Here is a 22,536-nt window from a genome sequence, read left to right on the forward strand (position 1 = left end):
ATAAAATATTGAAAGTACTGCCAAGTTCGCCAGCGGAGCGTAGCGGACGGCAAAATGACCATAGAAGATCCATAGCTTTCATAATATCTATAAATTAAAGTGCTTACAATAATATCATAATTATTCTCACTCTTTATTTATTATTCTTCTTAAGTTAGGCATTTTATAATATGAGTATAAAAGTAAAATATGAAACACTTAGGTAGAACAATAAGAAATGCATATAAATACTTACTCGTAATCACATTATAAAAAACCTAACCTAGGGTGCCGCCAGCAGCGGGGCAGGGCCCAAGTTCAGGTTCAGGTCAGGTCAGGTGTTCAGGGCCGCAGAGTGAGGAACCGACGTACAATACGCGCCGTATCCAAAATTACCACCTTCTGCATCTGACGCGATCTACCCAGCGAGAGTCTTGCTAAGTGTTGGTCGAGACTCTTCGCTATAAGACCGTTCGCTGACATGACTATCGGAACAATGATTCGACACAATTATTGCCCAGTCTACATCCCAAATGGCGGTTATCTCGTGAGCCAAGTCTAGGTACTTGCTGGATTTGTCCTTCTCGGCTTTCACGAGATTCTCATCATGGGGGATGGTGAAGAGCGCGGTCCGGCGCTGCGATCGGTCTATCAGCACGATGTCAGGCTTATTGGCAACATTAGCCCTGTCAGGGATGATAGACTGATCCCAATAGAGCACGGCACGGCCATTTTCGAGAACTGGCGCAGGTGAGTACTTGTAGTAGGTACGGCACTTCGCGGTCCACAAGGCCGTATAGGAGAGCAAGCTGCTAGTGAATAATTCTGGCTACGAGATTATGTCTGTGCAAGTACTCGCCACACTTAGCAAGATGAGAGCAACCGGAGATTATATGCCTGAGTGACTCTCCGGGACGGCGGCATGCCCGACAAATGTCGGCCGTACCATCCTTCAAGATATATCTCCGGTAGTTATTCGTCATGATAACTTCGTCCGCAATTGCACAGGCAAAACCTCGGTTTCTCCGAAGAGGTCCCCGAATCGTAGCCACTTCACCGACGCGGGCAGGTCTACATCGGGTCCCATGAGGGTCTTATAGAACCGCCCTTGTAGCTGCTTATCCTTCCATACCGCCCTGCGGTCCTCTGTGCTTAGTACTACAGGTTTGTGCCAGTTCTCGTTTGCCAAAGAGAGCGTCGTGAGGCCCCTGTCTGCTGCCACCATATCACGATGCATCCCACAATCGTTCTTGAGGAAATCATTCCCGAGATTGTACACCTCACGGTTATGGAGATTTGTTGGCGTTTAGAAAGCCGCGACCTCCACATTTCCGTGGGATGTACAATCTCATAACAGAAGAGCGTGGGTGTAGCATACGGTGTGTGATGAGCAGCTGTCGTAGCCTACGATCCAGTACATCCAGCTCGGTCTGAGTCCACCTTAGTATGCCAAAGGAGTATGTGAGTAGGAGCATTAGTGTAAGACCTGAGTGGACGCTCGAGTTGAGCGTGCAGCGGGGCGGGGCGTGCGGCGTGCATGTTAAACAAATGCAAACGTATAATAGCGGCCTTAGTGCACGCTGCTCAAACCACTTGTGAGCCCGACGCCACGCTGCACGCCCCGCCGAACGCTCCGCTCCGAGCGTCCACTCAGGCCTTACACTTACCCAGGCGTAGAAGGCGCGCACTTTGTTTGCCTTCTGACAAAAGACTGTTAAGGACTTTTGTGAGCCAACTGAAAAAGCGCTCATTCACCGACCGTCTAATACCCTCGTCCTCATCAATACCCAACGACTGTGACATGTATAACCGCACGTTTATCGACACCAAACTTCATGTTGATGGCACTACTGTAGACTTCGGTGGTTTTCAGCAGCTCCAACAAGTCTTGGCTGTATGGTGGTTTTTACATTATTAATCATAAAACGGGACTTAAAACACTTAAAACTTAATTACACGCGATTAAGTTTTATAATGAATATTTGCTTCCAACTGTCTTTATCAATGTTCATAAAATATATGGAGGGTAGGTACGTCTACCCACCATAATAAAAAAATATATTTGTCAATGACTCTGTCCAACTGCTGTGGTTAAGTTCATAACGAAAATTTTATTTATTATATCTTTAAATAATAAATACAACGTAGCGGTACTACCACTTAAGACTCTGTAAGGCCAAGCGCGCACCACGACTTTTTGTCGCGCGATAATTTAGTCGCAGAAATGTAACGTATGTGTTTATATGGCAGTGCGCGCATATGCGACAAAAAAATCGCAGCGATTTTAAAATTGTGATTTGTCACATTTTTCCGCGACTGCTCGCGACGCGATTGTCGCAAAGTGAATTGCGGCATACGGAGTTGTATGGCCCCGCGCGCACTGCGATTATAAAATCGCATCCGGACCTCAGTCGGCATATCGCTCTCCAAGCGTCAACATGTCGGAACCTGCTGCTGAAGACGCTAGATGTTGACCATTTAATTATGAAAATAGAAGGAGATCACCTTTGTGGTATAAATACTCAAAGTCATACAGCGATCACATATTAAAGACAACGTTTCATGACAAACGACTGGTACAAAATCCATGTTGAGAATGAACAAACCGCGACTTTTTCATCGCAGTGCGCGCAGTGAATTTTCTGCGATATATTACAGCGCGATTCTAAAATCGTGTCGCAAAAACTAAAATCGTGGTGCGCGCTTAGGCTAAGTCTGGATCTACATGGATTACAGCAATGCACATAGAAAATGTGCTAACTGCGGAGCAACGGCTGTTTAAGATACATATTTAGTGAAATTCACAGCTTTAGTGGGTTCAGAAGGAACCGCGTCATAAGTGTCATAACGCATCTGGAAAGCGTATTAATTAACCGTGAAGAAATGTATGAATACAAGTTGGAAATCTGTGTAAAATGCCGTATATGTGTGTGTAAAGTGTAATAGGTAGGCATGCCTAAAGTTATTTTTCTCAAAAATGGACGGCAAAGTCGACTTTGCCGTTTAAAAAATAGGTTGCGAAGCGCGTAGTTTATGGTCAGTCAAAAATTAAAAAGTTAAAAACATTGCAGTCTCGATTTTGGGACTGCAATGTTGCATACAAATTCCATTATTTGTCGAGTTCCAAACTTTTTAAAAGTTGAAATGGCCATATCAAATGAAGGCACAGGCCCATTAAACAGCCAAACAGATGATTAGTACCGCGACTATTTAGCTGTCTCAAATTGGTTGGCGTATTTTCGGCAGAAAAATACACTTCTATTTTTTTATTAAAAAAATAAAAAGGCGGCTAAGCTAATTTTTTCAATGGGGTTGGCCGGTGGAAGTTTTTAGCAGATGGCGCCATCATAGCTTGCCCCGTCAATCCCTAGAATTGTGTCAAATTTTTGTTTTTTTAATACCCTGGATGCCAGCTCTTTAAGCCAAATCTCATAGAAAAAGGGGCCATCTAGGCAAACCTTTGACAGTTGCCAACCCCATTGTTTCTACTTTTTTCTGTGAAAATATATACGTAAGAAAGTTGCTTTTGTAAAATATTTCTATGATATTTATATTTCTTGCACCATTTTTGAGAAAGGCACTATATATGACTCGGCTGGAAGGCTACTTGCTGGCTTCGGATTCAATTAAACGGACTCCCAAGGTCGTCCGTTTAAAACGAATCCTCAGCCTGCAAGTAGCTACTTCCGAGCCTCGACAATAATGTACTATTTCTACTCGTCGACTGTAATTCTTGAATTAAGATTTCTTATACCAAACTGCAATTGGGTATTTTTAATGTATGGGCTCCCAACTCAACTATAATATTCATTTCGATACAGTTTAGTCAACTATAATGAAATTGACCAATCACAGCTCGCCGCGATCAAGAGGACGAAACAAAACCATAGCTCAAAATAATTATTTATTTTAGGTTGTATAGTAGAAACAATTGCTTCATAAGTCAGAAACGCGCATGTGACACCCTTAATATAGCAACATCCATAGACTACGAAAACCACTTAGCGTTGCGTGTTAGTCTCCATAGGCTACGGTGGCCGAAATCGAGAAAACGATTGTCTAAAAATTGAATTTAGCTCGGAGCAAGTACCAGGGCCTCATGAGTTACGAGAAGGTGTCGTTGACCAGCCCGCCGGGGCGCGTACCAGGGGGCCGATTTTTGAATTTCGATCGTTCGATTTCGTCACTCGAAAATCGGTGCAAAACGGCGAAATGCAAATTTTTGAAATACGAGCGATAGAAATTGGGAATCTAGTGCTATTGACCACTCGTTTTCAATTTCTATTAGTAGAATTTAAATGCCTAGTAGTGGAGATATTATTGAACGAAATACACGAAATCGAGCGGTCGAAATTCAAAAATCGGCCCCCAGTATGAATGTATCGCTCGCGTATCTTAGCTTTTGGTTTGGTTTGTTTGTATGATTCTACTATAGTTCGTTTTTTTAGCATTAGAAAGAACTTGAAAGAAGGTAAGCGATCTTGACATGTCTTTTAATTGAAAAACGTTTTTTAAAAATCAGTAACTATTATACTTATGAAAGCAGAAGAATATAAATGATCGTATTAGATTCATAATTGTTACATATAGTCCTGTAGCGCTGGCTATATTTTGAGCCCTAACTTTAAGTAATATTAAAGTCAATTATTTTTTCGCTTACGAATAGTGTTTTAAGATGTTAATCTTACATTTTGTTTTGGGTCACAGATATTATTTGCTTTTTAAGTAATTTAACAATTTGTGGTAATTATTTTTATTTTGAATTATTTTGAAGAAAAGAATATTCTAGAGAAAACATGTAACTGTATCGCATTTAGGATAGTTTTTTTAATGTGAAAACATAGTTTGTGTCAATTACGTCCATTGCAATCGGATACTATGCCATACTATTCAAAATGACTCAAAAAATAATTAAAGTAAAAAAAAATTGCTGACATCGCATTTAATCGTATCAAAATGTACATTACATGTTTTTGTGTCTTATTAAGGCATAGCTTCATAAGATTTTTGATAATTTTGTTCTAACAGGCTATTACCATAACAAAAGAATATTAAAGTTACTAGAGTTCACATCTTATTAATTTAAAAGGCGGGATAAATAAGAAATATGAATTTGTGTCAGTTTCATCCATTGCATAAACAAATAATACAAAAATAATGTTTGCGTTCATACGACGCTAGCGGGTGGCTCTAAACGGGCAACGCGGGCCGTGCAGGGGGGGCGGGCCCGGCGGGCGCGGCGCGACCTTCGCGTGGCGGCGGGTAAGGGCCTCTCTCTAAAAACCACACGTTGCGTACGCAGCGCATGTTTACTTCGCCTGTGCGCCTAATGAATATTACTTCTTGAACTTAATTTATATAAAAATATCTTTAAAAAACTGTCAACCTTCTGTCTGTCACTTTGCACAGCGATATTTTTGGCTTATTTTTCAAATTATACATGGCTCTAGATGCCTAAAACTGCTTTTATTTTATCAAAAAACACCAGATTACTGTGCAATAGTGTGGGCAGGCCCAGTACTGAACAAATAATAACATATCTTTTTGTTTCAGACGCTGTGGTCTTGCACGGCTACGTCGTGTCGCCCTGACGGCCGATGTCAACGTCTACAACGAACTATATATTGTATTTCTAGTGAATCTTGTTATTTTATCTTTAAGTTTTTTGTGCGTTAATTACTGCTGTGTAGTTCCGGTAAGTGGATGCATGCCGCAACTCAATCAGGCGATGGCACGCCATATCCAAATTTTAATTGTGTACAATGCGATAACTCTTTTAAAACGCAGAGAGGCCTCAATATTCATATTTCCAAAAAACACCGTCTTTGTATCAGCCAAAATGACGCCGGTCTAAATTTAGGCCCATCCCTTTTGACCACCCCCCTTTCTGACCATCCAAATTCTATCCCTTTCCATTTACACCTTAGCGAACTTAAAAATAATGTGCCCGTTATTAAAAGAGTTCCGCGCGGCGCCAGGATCACAGTCGCTAAACACCTTTCAGGCCTACTTACAAAATGTGTGGAAAATAATCAAATTGATGATTGGCATAATCTTTTCCTTTTCTCATTCAAAACCCTTCATGCCAAGAAGGATAAGACAATTTCTTTAACACAAAAAATCAAAAACAATTGCGTTTCGAATACAACTCTACACATTTCTCGACCTTCTGGATGTAGCTCATCCACTTTCAATAGAACTAAATTAATTGAAAGCAAAATTAGCGACGGCGATCTTAAAGGTGCCGCTCGTCTTCTTTTCACAAACGACGTGCTATCGCCAGATACTCCCGATACCCTCTCGGCCTTACAATCTAAACATCCCCCGGCTCCTTCAGTACCACAATCGTTTGCCCCACCTACAGCTGACCAGGCCTGCCTCCAAATCGAAGGCAAAGACGTTATTGACGCCATATTTTCTTTCAAACCGGTTCGGCGGCCGGCCTGGATGGGATCTCGCCCCAACATTTGAAAGATCTTATTTCTCATTCCGTAGGCGACGCAGGTGAGCAGCTTGTCTGTTCCCTTACTAAATTAATAAATTTTATGTTTTCAGGCAAAAGTAACACTAATATCGTCCCGATTCTATACGGGGCAAACCTGATCGCCCTAACCAAAAAGGACGGAGGGGTGAGACCCATTGCGGTGGGGTCAACTTTACGACGTCTGGCTTCAAAAATTGCGGTTAGACACATTAGATCAAAATTACAATCCCTTTTTGAACCAATACAGCTAGGTTTCGGCACGAAAGGTGGGTGCGAGGCAGCCGTCCATGCCCTAAGGACCTACCTTTCACTCGATGATTGCGAAATTGTTGTCAAAATTGACGTTAAAAATGCTTTTAATTCGGTAAATAGAGACACCTTGCTGACAGAAGTTAAGGACAAAATTCCGGAACTATACAATTACCTTTTCTTTTGCTATTCAGACTCATCTAAATTAATGTACAAGTCACATGAATTATCTTCCGAGGTTGGCTGTCAGCAGGGTGACCCTCTCGGGCCAGCAATTTTTAGTTTGGCTATAAATCCAATTATCAAAAATTTAAAATCAAAATTCAATGTGTGGTACTTAGATGACGGAACCCTAGGAGGTGACGTGAATACTGTACTCTCTGATTTGTCTTTTATTAAGAGTAGTTTCGAAAATATTGGTTTAGAACTGAATTTCAGCAAATGCGAACTCTTTATTCAAAAATCTTCTTGTACTTTGACCAACTTACAACCCAAATTTGACGATCTGACTCCCAATATCAAATCAGTAGACAAGTATTCTCTTTGCCTCCTGGGTTCTCCTATATTCGAAGAATCTTTTCCCGATTATATTTCTAACTCCATAACTAAATTCAAAAGTCACACGGATCGCTTACTCGAAATTAGCCCTCATTATGCTCTTGTGATTCTTAAATTCTGCCTTTTTGTCCCTAAATTTACGTATGTGCTCCGCTGTTGTCCTTTCTGGAAACATCAAAATTTATTGTCGCCCATAGATGATTTGATCAAAATTAGTTTAGAGACGATTCTAAACATTCAGCTAAGTGAGCCTTCCTGGTCTCAAGCGTCCCTCCCCATTCGGTTTGGAGGTTTAGGAATTCGCAAAATTTCCAGTGTGGCTTCCCCAGCCTTTTTGGCGTCCACTCATAGCACGTCTGGTCTCATAGGAAATATCTTAAGGGCTTTGCCCACAAACTGTGAGATTGCGGGCTTTGAGGACGCCAAAAATGCTTTTAAAATTGCTTGCCCAGGCAAACAATTTCCAGACAACCCAAATTCACAAAGGAGTTGGGATAATGTTTACTGTGATTTAACTTACAATACTCTCCTAAACAACTGTACAGGTCCAGACCGCGCGAGGCTTTTGGCGGTCGGAGCCCGGGAAGCCGGTTACTGGCTACATGCCCATCCTTCGCCCAATACTGGTACTTTCTTGGATCCGGCCTCCCTTAGACTGGCGACTGGTTTGCGACTCGGGGTTTCGGTGTGTACGCCACACATATGCTCTTGTGGCACGGACGTGGACCGACTGGGACACCACGGATTATCTTGTCAAAAAAGTGCAGGCCGTTTTTCGAGACATGCGTCGCTTAATGACATAGTCCGTCGGTCTCTTGCCACCATCAATGTGCCTGCTCTTCTTGAGCCGACTGGCATTATCAGAGATGATGGCAAGAGGCCCGATGGAGTGTCCTTAGTTCCTTGGAGCTTGGGACGGATGTTGGTGTGGGATGCTACCTGCGTAGACACACTGGCACCGTCCCACCTCCAACGGACTACTGTAAAAGCGGGCGGAGCGGCGGAAAGCGCCGAAATTCTAAAACGTAACAAATATAAAAGCCTCGGTAGAGAGTACCATTTTGTACCATTTGGTGTTGAAACTCTAGGTCCATGGGGTCCCAGCGCGCATAAGTTGTTCGCAGAAATCGCGAAGCGTCTGGTTGACGTAACTGGTGACCGAAGAGCTGGCGGCTACCTCGCACAACGTATCAGCATTGCGATACAGCGAGGAAATGCCGCCAGCATCCTTGGTACAATGCCTCAAGGGCCTATTTTAGATTTAAGCTAGTTATTAATTTCGTTTAGTAGTACCACTGTATATGTATTGTATGTAAATAAATCTTTATAAAATGTATATTAATGTTATTAATATTTTTATTTCTATATCTAATATCTAATCAAGTCTAACTTCAATATGTCTTAATTATATGGACTAATAAATTTTAATATAAACATGTATAATTTTTTTTTCCTTATAAATAGCATAAACCAGTCTTTCCATACTTAACGTAAATTATGCACATTATTTTTTTAATGTATTTTTTTTGTTCTTAGCATTTTTTTATAATAGGTATTATTAATTTCACGTATTGAGGTTATTTAATCTGCCTGTTTATTCTGATGTTTTGAATACATTTACCTTAAATAATAATTACCAACACTTTTGATAGTTCAAGCTTCTTGGATAATAATTTACCTTTGGCTTCAATTGGCGTAAAGGACGTTTTGGCGAAAATGAGTTATATCCACTACCGTAGGCTCAAAGGGCTTAACTAACAAAACGCAATTTTTCACGAGAGCCAACAAACAGTTTTGTTTTGAGAAACGAAATCAGACCTTTTTTGTTTGCTTGAATTAACTGATGCCTGTATGCGGCTTATTCCTAACTTTTTGAGGTCTTTTAAACTGATTTCTTGAACTTATAATACAATGCTTATTTACGAAAATAGCATGTTTGTTTATCTTATTAGAAAAAGGGCGTAATGTACTAAAAATTAAACTGTTTTAGTACCATTTGGCGTAAATCCAACAATTTTGTTGCAATATTGACAACTTGCATTTAGGGAACACTATACTTCTAAGTACTATAATTTACATTTTTTTTCCTAAAAATTATAGAGATGTATTCACTGTTAAGTTTTCCCCATTTTTGTTATTTTGGATACTTAAACGTCGAAAAGGTCGTTTTCTTAGCCACAAAAACAATGTTTTTTTTTTTCATTTGTTTATATTATTTCATGGGCGAGGGGCCTCTCGCGCATGAGAGGAGGCCTGTGCTCAGCAGTGGGACGTATATAGGCCGAAATGATGATGATGATGATGATATTATTTCAACAGAATCACTGCTGTCCCACCATTTATGTATATTGATATACTTACAACAATTTGTAACAAATTAATTTTACTATAGAAAGTATTACGCGTTATTTCTGTTTGTAATGTTAATTGGATTATAAATTTTACTTTTACATACTAAAATATTCTTAGGTACAATAGTAGTTTTGAAATTTCGTATGTCTATTCAGTAAAACTTAATGAATATGATCGCATATTTATGACATTACATTAGAGTAGAAAAAGGCATACGGCCAGGCTTACGTACTTCTATGGATTTAAAAGCAAACGTTATACCTAGACAGTAACTTTCATAAGGTTAATCCTGTAAATTAGGGTTTAAACAAAAAAGTATTAATATTATATTCAATATTACCAATAACCCAGTCACAAACAAAACTAATAGTATCAGCCATAATTATCATTTGAATATAGTCATGTTTAATCATTTTCTTAAAACTGATGAAAAAGTACCCACTAGTTCAGTTTAAATTATCAAAATTTAGTAACCCTATAAATAAAGCAATGAGCACATGAGCAGGTAATGCAAGTACCTACTTAATGAAAAAAATGACAAGGTCATCCCACTTAAACACAAAAAAGGAACAATTATAAACCCGAAATTATACATAGTATGGAGCCGTATCTCTTACATTGAATTATCTAACACTCGTATAAATATCCATTAGTTGTGGGCGTAACGTACATTTAGCACTCAAAAAGCTACTGCAAAGAGGCGTAACGTACAAAAAATTACCACATATTTAATAAAATTTCCGATGCAAAAGGGCGTATCGCACACAAAGTTGGGAGTTACGCAGTTGAATTCGCAGATCCGGCCAAATGCGTTGGAAAATTGTGTTCAAGCATTGATTTTTCATAGGGCTTAACGGATATTTTAGTAAAGGTTACCGCTAAATATAAATATTGTTGTAAATGACTTACATGTCTTTTGTGGTCCGACTACGGCAACGCAAAAGGAGGGTTATGATTTTGACTGGTATGTATGTGGGTATGTATGTATGTTCATCTGTTCGCTCATAACTTCTTAAGTACTCATTATAATTTGATAAACGATATGTCATTCGAATCGTCTTAATCGTCCGCTGGTTATAGGCTATATGACGTCACAATAAATGAACACTGCGCCCTCTAGAGGTCATAAAGTCACGAACCAAAAAAATAAAAATAAGTAATGATGACGTGTTGTATATCGTTTGAAAGAGCTTAATTAGCACATTTCAAATATATAAATATTGTTAGCTTTTGCTTTCAAAGCATTTACGCTAAAAGTTTTTTCGGCAGTTATCTTTGTTCATGGGCGTAAAGGTCTAGAATGCCTAATAAATAAATAGTTTTATGGGTCCTTTATTACTAAAATGTAATGTTTGCTCTTCAAATTAAAAACCTCAGCTCGGTGTTTTTCAACAACTATCATCGTTTTACTCCCAGTGGAATTTCTTATAGTATATTATACATATAATTTCTTATATTCTATAATATCGTTGTTTATCGACTAAGTGCCAGTTGCACCAACCACATTTGACAGACTGATCAACATCAGCCGGCGCGCCCCGGCGCTTTATTATGAAACTTTCCATACATAAAAATTTAGCGAACTCTTTAACGATACGAACAGTTTGGTGCAACCGACCCTAAGCCAATCTGTGTAGCGAATGTCCTATAAAATCATTCATTCATTCAATTGTTTCATAATCGTTCTAACAGAAAATATTTTTAAACGTTTGAAATTATAAATTATTGCAGCTAAAGGTAACGGGGTCTAAATAACACAGAAATTACTACTTAAATAAGAATTTTCAAACCGTATTTTAAAATAAGACCACTTGAAATAGTGAACCAATTATTACCTATTACATATAACATACTGTATAGAATTATAGTATTTTGTTAATTAAGTAAACGTCCAAATGCTTGATAATAATACGCTCATTCTAATCATCGCTAGGCGATCTATTACTTCCCTTGTTATGATTAAAAGCTGTTATGTTATGATTGTTATAAGGCAGTGGGACATTTACTTTACCTTCATTCCCGAATATTAGGTACTTTTTGAGCATGTAATTATTTTGTATTATTTGTGTTTTCTTCTTTATTTAATTTAGGTCTTAAGTTAGGGTTTTACAATGTGAGTATAAAAGTACAATATAAAAACACTTACAAATCATTACAAAAAATATATAAACACATTATCAAAACCTAACCTAGGGTGCCGCCGGCAGCGGGGCAGGGCCCAAGCTGCCGGTAGTCAGGGCCGCAGAGTGAGGAACTGACGTACTATACGCGCCGTGTCCAAAATTACTGCCTTCTGCATCTGACCCTTGATCCAACCACCCAGCGAGAGTCTCTCTAGGTGTTGGTCGAGACTCTTCGCTATGAGGCCATTCACCAACACGACTATAGGAACAATCATCGTAGAATCAACATCCCACATGGCGGTTATCTCATGAGCTAAGTTGAGGTACTTACTGGACATGTCCTTCTCGGCCTTCACGAGATTCTCATCATGGGGGATGGTGACGTCGACGAGCACGGCCCGGCGCTGCGATCGATCTATCAGCACGATTTCAGGCTTATTGGCTACAATAGTTCTGTCAGTGATGATAGATCGATCCCAATAGAGCGTGGTACGGCCATTTTCGAGAACTGGCGCAGCTGAGAACTTCGCGGTCCACAAGGCCGTATGGCCAAGGCAAGCTGCTGGTGAATAATTCTGGCTACGAGACTATGTCTGTGCAAGTACTCGCCGTTAGCAAGATGAAAACAACCGGAAATAATATGCCTGTGTTTTCTTTATTATTACTATATTATCAAAAAAAAATGAATTATAGCTCTAATCGGGATATACCTGGCATAATCAACTACCGTTTGATACATTTTTAAGCTTCGTAACAGTAAATTATGCTGAGAAGAGTTAACATGTGTACCGTGACTGGTAACTAATACACCCCGAATGTGGTATAAAATAGTCTGATAACGTAACTTACGACCCCCTAATAAACAAGATTCACTAAATTATCAATAATTTCATGGGCGTAAAGAGGCGAAAACAGGTTAAAGAGACTAACATTTTAAGTACTTTTCCAATACACATCAAGAACATTGCTCGATAAACAACAAAAATATATTATAAACATTTAAAAAAAAATCAGTTTTTGCGTCTGCTGAAAAGTAGCATTTTGTGCTTTACGCCAATTGAACCAAAAGGTATCGTATAATCGTAATAATATATATTACTAAAATTAATAAAATCAGTCTTTGTATTGTGTATCAACAAGGTACATATTATAGTTGCACATGTAAGTGCAAATATTTTCATTGCATTCAATTCATGCTATGTTGTGAGGGGCGTGGCTAACGATAATCGCAAGCCAACATTTTTTCTCATGATTATACTAACCCGGTGGAGGCCGTATCACCAAAATAATTAAAACAATTATTCTGCTCCTCAAACGAACATATATTTTTTTCAATAACTTTTTTTAATTTATGAAGTCTTGTACCTATTCAATGTACACCATCATCATTGTAATTGACGTTGCTTGCCACGCTTTATACATCACAAAATTAGCAATACATTGCATCTTAAAATAATCTTAAAAAGTGTACTAAATATCGAATATAAGTTATTTTTAAAAGTCGCTGATGTGACATTCTCATTCAAAAGGTAGGGACCACTTTGTCGTTTACCATAAAGACGAAATTTTATTGTATCTTTATACAAATAGCCTGTCAGAGAGTCCTTATGGCAAGGATAAAGTGCTAAATTTTGATTGCGAACGTCACGAATGTTGGTCAGTATGAGGAGCCTACATTTTATTTTTTAATATACTTACAACATACTTACTTCCACACTATGAAAAGATTTAATGAAATTATGCCTCCGAATGAAATAAATACACTGTAATACACCGGACAGACATACCGGACCTTAGTGCGCACGCATTTGTCACATGCAAAATCAACATTAAAATGGAAAAACCGGCTCCTAGATTTATTACGTATAGGCCGCTCAAGGAAATTAATTTAACTGCGTTCGAGCGTGATCTACACAATATCAAATGGGAAGATGTAACTACCCTGCCTACTATTGGTTCAATGGTACAATTATTTAACTTTTACCTTATTTCCCTATTTAACGCACATGCTCCTCGCAAAAGCACTTGTATTGAACCACAGAATAGTCCATGGATTACTAATACAGTGAAGAAGATGATGAGTCTACGGAACGAAGCTCATAAGAGGTACAAACGTACAGGATTGGATGTGCACAAGCAGTATTATAAGGATCTTAAACTTCTAGTCACCACTGCCTTATGCAATGAAAAGCGTGCGTATTTCTCCCAAAAAGTCAACTGTTACGCTAAAAATTCAAAAGTTTTATGGAAAAACTTAAAGAATGACGTATTTAATGATCGCGAGAAACAACTACCCAGCCTTTTTAATGACCCGAATATAATCAATCGACATTTTCTTAATTTACCAAATAATAATCCAGTTCAAATTAGTCAACTTACTTATTTTGAGTACAATAGGTTTAGTACTTCAAAGTTCACCTTAAAACCAGTAACTGAAAGCCAAGTATTAAAAATAATAAATAGTCTTAAGTCTAATGCTCAAGGAATCGATGGGGTTACATTGGACATGTTAACTCTTACTTTGCCTCATACTTTGGCAGCTATTACCGCGATAATGAACAAATCTATTTCTACCCATGAATTTCCCGATGCCTGGAAGGTTGCCGTGGTGCGCCCTATTCCTAAGATCCCTGATCCTACTCAAGTCAAAGACCTCAGACCTATAAGCATATTACCTTGTCTCTCTAAAATCCTAGAAAAAATTGTTTGTCAGCAGCTTACAACCTATTTAGAGCAAAATAATATATTGCCAATTTATCAGTCAGGCTTTCGTAAGAACAGAGGAACGGCGACAACCCTGCTCGACGTTACTGATAATATTTTGGAAGCTCAGGACCGGGGACAAGGTACTATACTCACATTATTGGACTTCTCCAGAGCTTTTGATACTATCGACATTTCGCTCTTGTTGTCAAAGCTATCATATTACGGTTTCGAAACTGATACCTTGAAATGGTTTGTAAGTTACCTCAGTAATCGGAGCCAGCTAGTTGAACTTCAAGCATCTAATGGTAAGAAAGTCGTATCTGAAATACTTTCGGTAACTAGAGGCGTGCCACAAGGTTCCATTTTAGGTCCAATATTATTCATATTGTACAGCAGTGACATAATTCATGTAATCAAACACTGTAATTACCATATTTATGCTGACGACTTACAGTTGTACGTTTCGTGCAGTTCGAGTAACGTGGACTATGGAATACGTAAGTTAAACGATGATCTCGAGCGCATTGCTGGATGGTCACAAGCAAACGCACTTGCACTAAACCCTACAAAGTCCAAGGTTATGTTACTGGGTACAAAAAACAAATAAACAGACTTTCTATGTGCAATTTCGAAGTGTTCATAAACGACACCATTCTTGAACATGTTAAAGAGGTTAGAAACTTGGGGTTGGTTATGGACGGGGAACTGAGGTTTGAAAAACATTTACTTAGCACAGTTCGAAATTGCTTTTACAGGTTAAAATTACTTTATAAAATAAGATATTTCCTTAGTGTTGAACTTAGGGTGAGGTTATGCGATGCACTTGTCCTCTCACGGTTTGATTACTGTGACACAGTCTACGGGCCACGCCTCCTGGCGAGTACCCAGAGGTTAATACAGAGAGTGCAAAATGCCTGTGCACGCTTTTGCTTTGATATCCCTCCCCGCTCGCACGTAACACCATACTTGAATAAAAACCACGTTATGAAAATGTCCACGCGTCAAAAGGTCCATTTAGCGTCGCTTATGTTTGGCATTGTGCACTACCGGGTGCCTTCGTACCTTTACGATAAGCTAACCTGGGCTCATAACTCCAGATCCTCAGATGTCAGATCATCCAGGTATCTGCAACTTGTTTGCCCTCGTCACCATTCTACGGCCTTTCGCGGCAGTTTTCGGTACGCTGCCACGAAGTGTTGGAATGACCTGCCTCCACCAATCCGTTCGCTGAAGTCGTTGAGTGGCTTCAAGTCAAAATGTCGTTCTCACTTATTACAAACACAAATTGAAACATCACTGCAATATAAGTAACACACGTAGACGTTAACCACTTTATCTCTCTGGAGACGTATGTAGTTTAGTTTAGACTGTTTGCGATTTGATACCGTCATTCTATTAAAATAACTATAATTTGTTTGTGGGTAGTTTTTAAGTTTTTAGGTTACAGTTTTTCTTTTTATTTTTAATATTTTTAAATTTGATGTATATTGTATAATTCAGTGTGGTTTTTTTTTATATGTTATTAGTATGTTTTTTTTTTTTTGTTTTCCTTTTCTTTCGTTGTTGTTCAGTATGTATAAATTTTAGTGTCTCTCTCTTTTTTATGTCTGTTTTTTGTGTGTCGCTGACGTATGTGTTGTCGTCTCATAGTTTTAAGTCAGGTCCCCACTGAAAACCAGCGCCACGGATTGCCGCGGCATTATGCTGAGTGGGGTCCTATTTTAGCGTCCAATGTTTTTTATGTTTGTATGTCTTTGTTTTCTAGATGTAATATGTTGTGGCGTTAAATAAATGTATTTTCTTTCTTTCTTTCTTTCTAATGGCTCCTCTACACGATGGGCCAACGCCGGCCACTCGAAGGGACGCATTTATGCGTTAGAGGGAGCAAGTGATATTGCTATCTCATTCTACCGCATGGTTGCGTCCATTGGAGTGGCCGGCGTTGGCCCATCGTGTAAAGGGGCCATAATGTTCATCTAACAAGCACCTTACCCGCGTAGGTAGCCCTCCCCGCGTACGCCGTTCATGCAAAGTTTTATTTCTCTCTCTTTGGTCGGTCCCTCATGTCTGAGGATCGTGGTCAGTATCAGGGTTGCATCTGGAGCGGATGATCTGTCTCCACCGGTTTCTGTCCAACGCGTCTCTGACGACCGTGTAGAAAGCAGAGGATGACGAGTCTTTAACTTGATCGGTCCATCTTATTGGTGAACGACCGCGTGATCTCCTGCCTTCGGTGTGTCCAATCACTATCAGTTTTTCCAAACTTTCGTCACCTCTGCGCACTGTGTGTCCGAAATATGATAGTATACGCTGTTGGCATATGGTGGATAGACGAGTTTTCACTCGGAGCTGGGTTAGGATTGATGCATTAGTACGTCTCGCCGTCCAAGGTATTCGTAACATTCGTCTCCAGCACCACATCTCAAATGCATCAATCCTTTTTCTCTCTCTGGCCAGGATAGTCCACGTTTCCACTCCATACAGGAAGATAGGGAATACTAGTGCTCGTATCAATCTGATCTTGGTTTTGATACCAATTCCCCTTTTCTTCCAAATGTTATTTAAACGGGTCATAGCATCCTTTGCCATCCCGATTCGCCTTCTTATCTCGGACACACATTTGCCATCATTGCAGATTTGGGAACCCAGGTAAATATAGCGGTCGACTATATCAATGCCAGGAATGTTGCAGGTGACATTTGCTAACTTTCCGGCTCGATCCACCACCATCACTTTGGTTTTCGCTCTGTTCACAGCGAGACCTACGTTGCCACTTTCTAATTCGAGTCTTTGAAATAATTCACTCATGTCTTCCATTGATGTTGCCAAAAGAATGGTTTATTAGTGAAAGTTTTATTTAGCCAAATAGTAAAAAACCGTTGTTGAAAATGACCCAAATTATGAATGTTGTCTTGATGTGGCATTATAATAATGTAGACGTAAACTTAATAACATGAATTTTTTTTGTGGCAGATACATGATGTTTATAAGAAAAAAAAATATTAAAAATAAAAGCGGTGGATGAATTTGACACACATTTGATGGAATAACATATTATAATATCCTGTGAAGTACAACACTTCACTTACCGACTATAATTTTATTTTAAGCATTTTAGGGTCACTATTAGGTATTTATTAAATGTCATTATACCCGTGGATAATAATGACACAAAATGCGTGTGTACGTCGGAAGCCACTTTGCTTTTACAGGGAAAGAAAGAATTTCATCTCGAATATTTTTTTTACCAAATGCTGTTTAAAAAAAGAAATACCTAAATTTCTACCTAAGCAAATACCTAGGATGACACAAATTATTATTATTAGGTTTGGTATGGGGTTTGGAAACTATATGTAAAAAATAAGCAACATTAATAATCTTATAACTTCAAAAGTTATTGCTACCGGACTACATTGTGTACTGGGGCCTTTAGAGCATTTAGTAGACGTCATGGCTGTCATTTTCTGCACGAAACAGTTAGCCGATTTTTGCGGGGGAGGGGACGTCAAAAGTATTGCTATTTCTACATGATTTGTATTACGTATACGTACGTAGCCATGTCAGTCCATACAAAAGTTTGCACAAATTGTGCAAGTTTTTCGGCAGAGAGGTAAGCTCTTAAATGCGACTCTTATTAAATGCTCTGGTCCACGCCAATACGAGCTATTCCTAGAGCCCGCTCCAAGGTCGCATTGTGGTGTGGCAGTGTGTTATGGCTTTAAAATTGATAACCGCAACGCAACGCGTCCATTCTTGTATTTTTCAGGGCTGGTAACATAATTACGAAAGAGTTTTCAGATATCGCTGTTCCTTTCACACGCAAATCAGACAATACAATCCAATCCAATCAGTACAGTAGTCACTTAAGACAGTTAAGACACTAGTCAGTAGGAAAACTAGGTAACGAACGCAACAGAGTTGCGGTAAAAAATATTTATTCTGCAACATTATTAGAAGTACGGATTCAATTAGTTACCATCGGGGATATTTTATTAAAAGAAATTAAGAATTTTACAATGTAATTAATGTCTATGTTTTGTTACATAGACCAACAGGATTTATTTCTTGGTACGTATTTATTTTTCTATTAATTCATTTGTTTCTGTGTATTAAACATTAACTTATTGCTACTGGCTAGCATCAAAACAATCTTTATTCGATAGGTTTGGACGTATAAGGACAATTATTATTATATTTGAGTAATTTAAATAATTATTTTATTAATGCTTTAATACAATATAACTCTATAAGTTATTTTTCACCATACCAACCATATAGTCTAATATGACTTGTTTTACCTGCCAAATATTTCCATACCAAATGCTCTATTTAATTATTAGTGCTTCAGAAATGCATGAATAGCTATCTGAAAAAGTTAAGTATTTCAAGCCTTATTGAACTTACTCACGGGCTAGATTTATAGGGTAGATTTATGTAAAACGGTCCCATAATATTTATTCACGGATTTGGTTAAAAATAAAAATACCAAAACTTTATTCCAGTACTTACAGGACTTACTTTGAATGTTGATGCGGAGTACCTGTAGGCTCTCAACTCCCTATGGTTTAAGAAGGTTGATATGGGAAAGACTGACATACATAATTTATTGCCAGGAAGACCATCATAGGGCAAGAACTCTCGTATTTGTATATATCCGTCGCTCAGACCCAGTCAGAATGTACTTCACTGTACACAGGACAGGGACGGGGAGAAGCAGGGGCTTTACTCCTTCTGCTTTACCGACCTTCTGTAAGTGGAGTTGTGTAAAGCACAAGAGTTAAAAGCAACAAAAGAGTTGTGGACGGTCCCTTATAGACAGTCCTCTCCACATTGACCATATTGTTAAACCATGGAGAGTTGAGGGTTTCTTAACTTGGCAGTAACTTGAAAAACTTCATGCACTATTACAGAATTGGAAATGTGTCATGCTTAGATCTGCCTGCATTGACAATATGCCCATGTTGTTTAATTATAATATGTACTAGCATCTGTCTGATTTAGTAGGTTTAGTGTGAAAATCTTTATTTATAAATTGTATGTAAATTTAGAATGTTAGTAGGGACTGTAAGATAATGTTGTTTGTTGACAGTTGAAGTATGAGGGTCCGAGTGCCCCGCTGCCGCTTGTTCTCCAGCAGAGTTCTGGCTATCCTACTCCTAGCGGCGGCCCTGGGAGCCTACTGCTACTACCACAGCGCATCTCCTAATACTTACCGAAAATCAGGTAAGTCTAGTTATAATTAGGTACCACAAATTTATAACAGGTGACTAGATATTAGTGTCCGACCGAAACATGTTTTTTTGCCGAAACCGAACCGAATTTTTCATGATGTTATCCTAGAGAATACGCTAAAATAAGCATCGGCAAGCACCATTTTTGATTTTAGAGAAAAGTTTTTCCTACAAAACATGCTTATTTTAGCGTTTTGATTGAATTTACGACTGTCTTTTAAGATTCCTATATATTTTGCACTTTTGGTTGCAGTTCTGTCTATTTTGTGCACCCCCTTTGCTTTAGGCCGACCGTGTGGGGTACCAAATGAAGGGCTTTGTGTAACATACTATAACATTTTCACTACTTGGTCTAACAAATTAGAAGAAAACATCCAAAAATTACACAATGCAGAGTTGATTTTGAACTGCTCTACATTGAGAACTACTGAATGGATTATTCTAAAATACATACCAAGTGACTGTGAATATCCTGTATATAATGTTCAAAAATAATTTGCCAGAAATATTAAAAAATAAGAGAAATAGGTACATCAATTTGAATAACAGTATAATTTACTGTTATGGGAAACATCTAAAATACATTTTTTTTTTCACTGAAAACATACCATGTGAGGTATTAAATGAAAGCGATTTATGAGTAAATTACAAATATATAACGTACTATACCATTTCCACTATTTGGGCGTTTAAATATATTTGTAATCAGCTGACAAAGCCCTTTCTTTTCATACCCCACATGGTATATTTCAGTAAAAAAAAATAGGATTTAGTAGTCTACTACTGTAACAGAAATTTATACTGTTATTCAACTTGATGTTCTTTTCTTATTTTTGGATATATTTGGTTAATTATTTTCAGACACAGTTCACACAGTATAGAGAATATTCAGTCATTTTGTATAAAATTTGGACTAATCCATTCAGCCATTTTCAATTTAGAGCAGTTCAAATTCAACTCTGGATTGTCAATTTTTTTAAAGTTTTCTAATAATTTGTTAGGTGAACATGTTAGACTATGTTATATATTTGTAACCTACTCACTAAGCCCTTTCATTTGATACCCCACATGGTATGTTTAAAAGAAAAAAGTTTACAACTTTGTACTGCTGACTTTATGACGTCATATAAACTCATTCCACCACTTTATGAAGCGATAACATGCATTTTGATAATCAGTAGACCATGCTGATTCCAACAATACCACTTGTCGGTATAAACCTTTTAAGTCCTAAGAAAGTTGCTATTCTTCAACTTGGCCACTCCACTAGTTATACACATTAAGACTGCGTCGCCCGTCCAGTGGCACCTTAATTAGGGGAATTGTATTTTATAATAAACCAATTAATTTATGTTTACATAAATCAGTATATTAATATTGTTGTTCTACTTGTTCCCCAACTTTTGATCTTTGTCACATGTTTAGTTTCATAGTACGAAGTACCATTGCGTAAGTTTCGGCCCGGCCGAAAGGTTCGGCCGTTTTTTGGCCGAAACCGAAACTACAGCCGAAACATGATTTTTTTGCCGAAACTGGCCTAAACCGAAACCGAAAACGAACCTTCGGTCGGACACTACTAGATATACCTATATAATATTTTCAAGGTGAGTATTTGCCCAGTAATATTACTGCTCAACAGAAATTTAGACAGAGATATAAATAAAAATTGAAAATATACGTTTTTGTGTTTAATATAGTGGAAACATTTACAACGATCCACATCCTCGCTATGCACCTCACAACTACCTCGCACAACTCTGGTGGGAACTGAGCCTTATAAAGCGGATAGATAGATTCGGGATTGCAATTGATTAGGTCTTAGTCAGATTTGTTGGGGACAGTGCCTTCATAGGCAACTGGGCCTACACTACACAACGAATAGGTACAATACAAGAAATGGCGTAAGAGTAATCCCATCAAAAACCTAAATGTGAAATGAGAGCAATGTTTAATATTAAGAATAAGCGTCTTTGTTGACTTCGCGGGCAAAATAATTTAAATAATTGAAATCTATATGACTGTGTTCCAGTTCATTTGGGATGTATTCAAAGTCCAGGATTTCACTTGGCTAGTTATTACGTACAGGCTATATTATATTTGTCTATGTTACTTTTCTAAAATTTAATTAAAAAAGTATTAAAACTTGCCAAGACAAATCCTGAACTGAACTTTAATTACATCCCAAGTGAACTAGAACTTTGCACCCATAAAGATCTCAATTCTTTTGCCGGCGAAGTTAACAACGACGCATATTTTTATAATTGAACTTGGCTCTCTTTTCACATTTATGTTTTTTATGGGATATCAATGATATCATATTATTACTATTTGTACAAAAATTTTCTTAAGTTCTTAACCAAACAATTGCCCAACTGGATGCCAAATTTCAACTTGCTAGTAGGTCAGTCAGTGAGTAAAACCCGTGTTTTTGATGTTTGTATCTTAATAACTGGTTGAGCTATTGGTATTCATAGGGGTTCTAAGTATAAGTAGTAGCCTTAAGGGTCTTATTAAATAAGCCAAATTTCATATGTTGTGTATATTACATATGTTTAGTAGATTTTGAGTTACGTAAATATAATAGGTAGAGGCCAAAAGTGGCTCCAAATGGTTCGTGTAATATAAGACACGGCCGCTGCGTCGCCACGCTGGCTGGCACGTCGAACTTGGCTGGACACGCTGCCGCGTGTCTAGAAATGCCCATCCACAATGAGCACCTTTTCCAGTAAGGAAAGGTAATGTATGGTCACGGTGAAAGAACTTCATAAATACCCTTATGCCATACCTGCAATAGCTGAATACACTTTTCCCGGCTTACCTTACGTATGGCTTTTGACTCATGTTTACGTAGATT

The 22,536-nt window shown here is 38.3% G+C and overlaps 3 protein-coding genes across 9 annotated transcripts in view; 2 read left to right on the plus strand and 1 right to left on the minus strand.

Moving 5' to 3' along the window:
* Window positions 1-22,536, plus strand: part of LOC134804747 (protein AF-10) — a 453,368-nt gene that overhangs the window by 276,953 nt on the left and 153,879 nt on the right. The window lies entirely within an intron of this gene.
* LOC134804897 (ADP-ribosylation factor-like protein 5B) overlaps window positions 1-22,536 on the minus strand; it is a 288,633-nt gene that overhangs the window by 198,946 nt on the left and 67,151 nt on the right. The gene's annotated exons all lie outside the window — the stretch shown is intronic.
* Window positions 18,379-22,536, plus strand: part of LOC134804724 (alpha-mannosidase 2) — a 35,853-nt gene continuing 31,695 nt past the window's right edge. The window contains exons 1-2 of the mRNA XM_063777912.1: window positions 18,379-18,519; window positions 19,541-19,674. Coding sequence (XP_063633982.1) covers window positions 19,548-19,674 — 127 coding nt within the window. The 5' untranslated portion in view covers window positions 18,379-18,519; window positions 19,541-19,547. The remainder of the gene's footprint in view (window positions 18,520-19,540; window positions 19,675-22,536) is intronic.

Source organism: Cydia splendana, chromosome Z (assembly GCF_910591565.1).
Source record: "Cydia splendana chromosome Z, ilCydSple1.2, whole genome shotgun sequence".
Lineage (NCBI taxonomy): Eukaryota > Metazoa > Arthropoda > Insecta > Lepidoptera > Tortricidae > Cydia > Cydia splendana.